General features: G+C 35.9%; 1 protein-coding gene across 2 annotated transcripts in view; it reads left to right on the forward strand.

The window, feature by feature from the left end:
• Window positions 1-5,826, forward strand: part of LOC106881104 (THUMP domain-containing protein 1) — a 12,272-nt gene continuing 6,446 nt past the window's right edge. The window contains exons 1-3 of one of the 2 annotated variants that reach the window (XM_014931338.2): window positions 1-51; window positions 1,540-1,772; window positions 3,554-4,030. In XM_014931338.2, the coding sequence (XP_014786824.1) occupies window positions 1,557-1,772; window positions 3,554-4,030 (693 nt within the window). In that variant the 5' untranslated portion in view covers window positions 1-51; window positions 1,540-1,556. Of the gene's footprint in view, window positions 52-869; window positions 892-1,539; window positions 1,773-3,553; window positions 4,031-5,826 lie in introns of those variants that run through there. The other variant, XM_014931337.2, reaches the window with a different exon arrangement.

Consider the following 5,826-nt stretch of genomic DNA (forward strand, 5'->3'; position numbering starts at 1 on the left):
AGTATATATATATATATATATATATATATATATATATTTAAAAATCAGAAGGTATGTATAAATATATTTATAACAACCGGCACAAGCATATTAACTGATCTATCAATTAATAGCTGACACATGTATAAATATTAACCGGTAACTATGTAACTAGCTTATTCTATTATTATTGAGCTTTTGAAATTTCTTTAGTGTTTATCTTTTCGTTCCATCGCTCTATTGTGGATTGTTAATGTGTGTCTCAGTAATATATTATGCTCTAGCCAGTTTACAAGGTATTCAGTACTTCCTACACATGTGCTGGTTCTCATTCCTCAATAGTGCTTTCAGTTAGGTTGCCAATACCATAGTATTCCAACTTCCTAACTCACAGTTCTCCACCCACAAATACGAAAGTGTCCCGTAATTTTAATAAACGAGAATATATATTCGCTACATCAATACACTATATATATATATATATATATATATATATATATATAAACCCTGCTCTCTATTATAAAGGCAGCAAAATAACAAAGGAGTATCTACGCAGTCGCTCAGCCTGTTAAAAATGATAGACATATCTCCTTTTCATCACACCCTACCGTCATAAATGAAGGATATATTAGACAATCTAATTTCTGAAATGCGGAAAAACGAAATGGTTAGGTTTGCTCGATCGAAGGTGATCTGGGTCTCAACAAAAAAACTACGCTGAAAGTTTGGTTGCGTAGTAAATGTCTTTTGAAAATGACGATTTTAAATATCCTTTCTCTTTAAGCCTTCATGTTAAGCATATTAAATCGTTTAAACTGCCTTTTGGGGAGGGGTAGGTCCTGCAAAATGTTATATGCGCGATACTAGCCCCTCCTCTACTGACTTAGTTTCATGGTTCCATTTGCATGTTGGGTAAGTTACTGAAGGAAGCCTTTTGAGTGTAATGCTACCTCAGTTTCATTCTCAAGTTGCCAAGTTTTATGTCATAGGTCCACAGTTGTTTTGGTTAGTGCATCTAATATAGAGTTTGGTTGTAACGTTACTGTTGCCATCAGTCAGCATTTGACGATGTTATTTGTTACTCTATTGGGCATTCAGTTAAAATACGAATAGGAACGAATAACTCTGTATGACAATTCCACTCATGTATAGCTATCGTGTTATGTCAAGACAAAGAGATACAAATATACACACTTTCACATATGCACACGACAAACTTCTACAAGTTTCCGCCTACCAAATGCACTCACAAAGCTTTAGTCGGCTTGGGGCTATAGTAGAAGACACTTATCCAATCTACCAGTGGGACTGAACCCATGTTACTGGGAAAAAAAACTTCTTAACCATCCCAAAGAATTTATTTATGTCCAAAGCCTACGTCTGCTTGAAATACCTATTGCTACCTGTACACCAAAGACTTACCTCTACTAAAAATCCAACCCCTACTTTACATTTTTCCAATAATCTATCTCTGTTCAAAGGCGTAACTTTACTCCAAAAGTATTCATCAACAGTTATATGAGTGAAACACTTTAATAGTTCAGTCTCATTATGTTGCAGGTTGCATAAACATCAGAATGGGAGGCAACGATGGACCAAAGGAAAAGAGTGGCTGCAAGAGATCACGTACCTATTACAAGAAATGTATGTATAAGAAACGTAAGAAATGGAACTCCATTGATGTTGGGATGCGAGGTTTTCTGGTGACATGTAATCGCAATGAAAGTCAAGCTGTTAAGGAAATGTATAATCTTCTCAATGAATACGCCGATATATTATATGGACCTGAACATGTGAGTTTTGTTTATTAATAGTATCTTTTGTAAGACGACAGACTGGCAGAATCATTACTGTGCTGGAGAAAATACTTTGCATTCTGAGTTCAAATGTCACCAAGGTCAACTTTGCCTTTCATTTTTTCAGGGATCAATAAAATAAGTACCAGTTGAGCATTGGGATCGATGTAATAACTAGCCCTCTCTTCATATTTCAATCCTTGTGCAAGGTTTGATGACTTTCGTCCTTTCAGGGTCAATAAAATAAATACTAGTAAAATACTGAACTCAATATAGTCCATTGTAACACTTCCTATTATTTTGAGATCCTTTTGGTCATCATCATCATCACCGTTTAACATTCATTTTCCATGCTGGCATGGGTTGGACGGTTTGACTGAGGTCTAGAGAGCTAGCGGCTGCACATAGGCTCCAATATGATCTGGCAATGTTTCTACAACTGGATGCCCTTCCTAATGTCAACCACTCCAAGAGTGTAGTGGGTGCTTTTTACGTGCCACCAGCACGGGAGCCAGTTAGTGGGTACTGGCATTGACCACGTTCGAACTTTTGTTTATCCATATTAGCATGGGGTAGATGAATATGTTACTGAAGCATTGTTTTACAGCTAGATGCCTTTCTTGTTTCACAAGTATCTCTTATTTCATACCCCTTCAAAAGTGCAAAAGTGAGCAGACTATTTGCTGATTGGAGAAATGAAGCAATGCCAAGAACTCTGCTTGTAGTTGGTGACTTTCATAGAGCCCAAATGTAAACACACACATACAGGGTTTCCACTTAGTTTTTTGTCTATCAGATTCACTCATAAGGCTTTGGTTGGTCTGGGGCTATAGCAGAATGCATACCCAAGGTGCTGCACAGTAGAACTAAAGTGGAAATCATTTTCTTTTTGATTTTGATTTTTTTTACCTTTTTTGTAACTTTTACTTTCCAAGGAAGAGTGTGGATATTTATTTATTTATTCACATCGTTTCAAATTAATCATGAATTATCTTGTAGCTTCTAGATCCTGATGACATGTTAGTTTATTTTTAGAATGACATTGAAGGGTAGGTGTGAGGGGCCAGATCTGACCAGTTTGAACATAAAACAGGTAGAATATTTTGACCAGATATGGCCAGTTTAAATGCTAAAGTAACTCCAGCTGATTGTTGCTGAGTGGAGTGGAATGAGGATCTCATGTCTGCTTGTGCTGAGATCAACTTACCTTTTCATCTTTCTGAGATCATTAAAATAAATGATATGTCCTAAGATTGGTGGTATCAACTTATTCTTCCCCACCTCTCAAAATTGTTGGTCTTGTGCCTAAATCAGAAACATCTCTTAAAAGGCAGAATCGTTACATCATTTGTCAAACTGCTTTTTACATTCTCAGTTCAAATCCCACTGAATTCAACATTGACTTTCATCTCTCTGGTATTGATTAAGTAAGGCACCAGTTATGTACTAAGATCTGTTCCAGTGGTTTCCAACCCTTTTATTTAAATGAGTTTTTCCACTGACCCCTTTTAATATGCTTATCCTTAAGTATGTGTGTGTGTGTGTGTGTGTATATATATATATATATATATATATATATATATATATATATATATATATATATGTGTGTGTGTGTGTATGTTCATGGACCACCAGGCGTCCACAGACCTCAGGTTGGGAACTACTGGTCTGTTTAATTGACTGACATTCCTCCTCTTCCCACCATGTTTAAGGTTTTGGGCCTATTTAAGAAATTAAAATGGCTTTATTTTGTTTTTCTGATATTTTATCTGATTTAGACAGAGGTGACATCAAAGAATTTGGAATCTAATGATGACAAAGAAGATTCAGAAGAATCAGCTGGTGAGATTGAAGATGAACTTGAACGAGAAGTGAAAGCCTTGAAAGACGAAAAACCTGCCGAACGGCGGTTCCAACAGGTGGACAGTGGCACAAAGAACTGTCTCTTCATCAAGACTACTCTCGAGAAGCCATGTGAATTAATTCATCACATTCTCAGTGATATTTACCAAAGTCAGGTCCAAAAGACTCGTTATAGTCTTCGTGTCCTTCCAGTGAGTACCATTTGTCGTATCGATTTGGCAGACATCACAAAGGTAGCCACGGACCTCCTGGATTCATATTTCTCCACACCTTTTGGAACAACAACAACATATGGCATTTCATTTAAGGCTCGTATGACTGCTAGAGTGACCCGTGATGATGTAATTCGGAATATCTGTCAGATTATTGAAGAGATGAATCCCTTGAATAAGGTTGGTGATGTATATAAACCTGTTGCATTAATGTTTTACAATTTAGTTTAAACATGTTTAAAATTCTGTTTATCATGTTTCAAAACTTGGTTTGCTTATTACCTTGAAAACCTGGTTTGTTTGTTCTTCATTACCATCATCATCATCATTTTAATATTCACTTTTCTATGCTTGTGTGGGTTTGATAGTTTATTGATGCAGATTTTCTTCAGCTGGATGCCTCTCCTATCACCAACTCTCACCTTCCAAGCAAGGTAATATTTCCCTAAGGCCAAGTATGTTTTTCCAGATTTAGAAATGAATGGCACTACTTGTACAGCAGTGACACTCATTTACAACTATCACAAAATGTCAAGACACAAATACACACACAGATACATATATATATACAACAGGCTTCTTTTTGTCTACCAAATTCCCACAAGGCTTTCATTGCCCTGAGACTATTGTAGAAGATACTTGTCCAAGATGCCATGCAGTGGGATTAAACTTAGAACCATGAGGTTGAGAAGCAAGCTTTTTACCACACAGCCAAGCCTGCACCTATTTGTCATACCTTTAAAACCAGGATTATGGTTTAAGACTATCACAAATGAATCAGATGTTCTTAAGTGTTAGAAACATCTGATTTATCTGCAATAATCTTAAACTGAGTTTATTGATGATGTTTTTGTTCTGGATACCTTTAAAATCTAGTAATGATGCACTTTAGAAAAGATGTTTTCATATGTTAACATATCATTTTTGTATATTTTCTCACCTTACTGGAGTCGACTTATGAAGCTCTCTCTCTCCAGAATCTGTAGTGTATTCTTTGTACTAGTAACATCAAATGAAATACCCAATTCTTTATTACAAAAAACATTATTTTTGAATACCTCTTCTTGCTCATGTTCTCATCTTGCTCAATCCCTTACTACCTTTTCATGCACCAACACCACTGCTATCATTTTTCTTGGAACAGCTGCAAACATCCAATAAAAAGGCCGTCTAACTGATTGATATCAAATCACTCATTGGCAGATATCAACCTTTGGCTTGTAGACATGCTGGCATCTCACTCTGTCTTTGCCCTTCTATTATTGAAACACCTGCTCCTCACTTGCAGTGGCTCTTTCACCACTTTCATGAATCATACTCACATGCCTTACTTGTCTTTCCTCTATACTGTGTATAACTCCCAAGGTCCTTTCTCTCCAGAACATCAACCCTGTGGAATTCTCTCCCTGCCTATGTTTTTCTTGCAATTGTACAAAAAGAACATCAGCTACATTCTTGGAAGACCTATGAGAGCCATTGGCACAATCCCTTCCAGTTGACCAAACCAGTAAAAAAAAACTACATTATTATAGGATGATAAAAGTCTTGATAATTATTGAGTTAAACCAGATGCCATGTTGCTGATTAAGATTTGCAGGACTAAAATTTAAACATTACAGCAGCCACTGTTATCTTCCACATTTTTTTGCTTTTTTCAGTTTTAAAGTAGGTCACATCACTCATCATTTTAATGTCCACTATTTCATGTTTTCATGAGTCAGACACAATTCATTCAGGCAGGTTTTCTATGGTCAGATGCCCCTCATTATTTCCAAGTAAGGTAATATTTCCCTCATGGCAATGCATGTTTTTCATGGACGATTGTAAATGAATGGCATCAATTTTATAATGTTGACTCTCATTTACAACTATCATGAGGTGTTAAGATAAGGAGACACTAACGAAAATATATATGTATATCTATATCTATCTATCTTTCTATATATATATATATATATATATATATATATATATAT

Source organism: Octopus bimaculoides, chromosome 5 (assembly GCF_001194135.2).
Source record: "Octopus bimaculoides isolate UCB-OBI-ISO-001 chromosome 5, ASM119413v2, whole genome shotgun sequence".
Classification (NCBI taxonomy): Eukaryota; Metazoa; Mollusca; class Cephalopoda; order Octopoda; family Octopodidae; genus Octopus; species Octopus bimaculoides.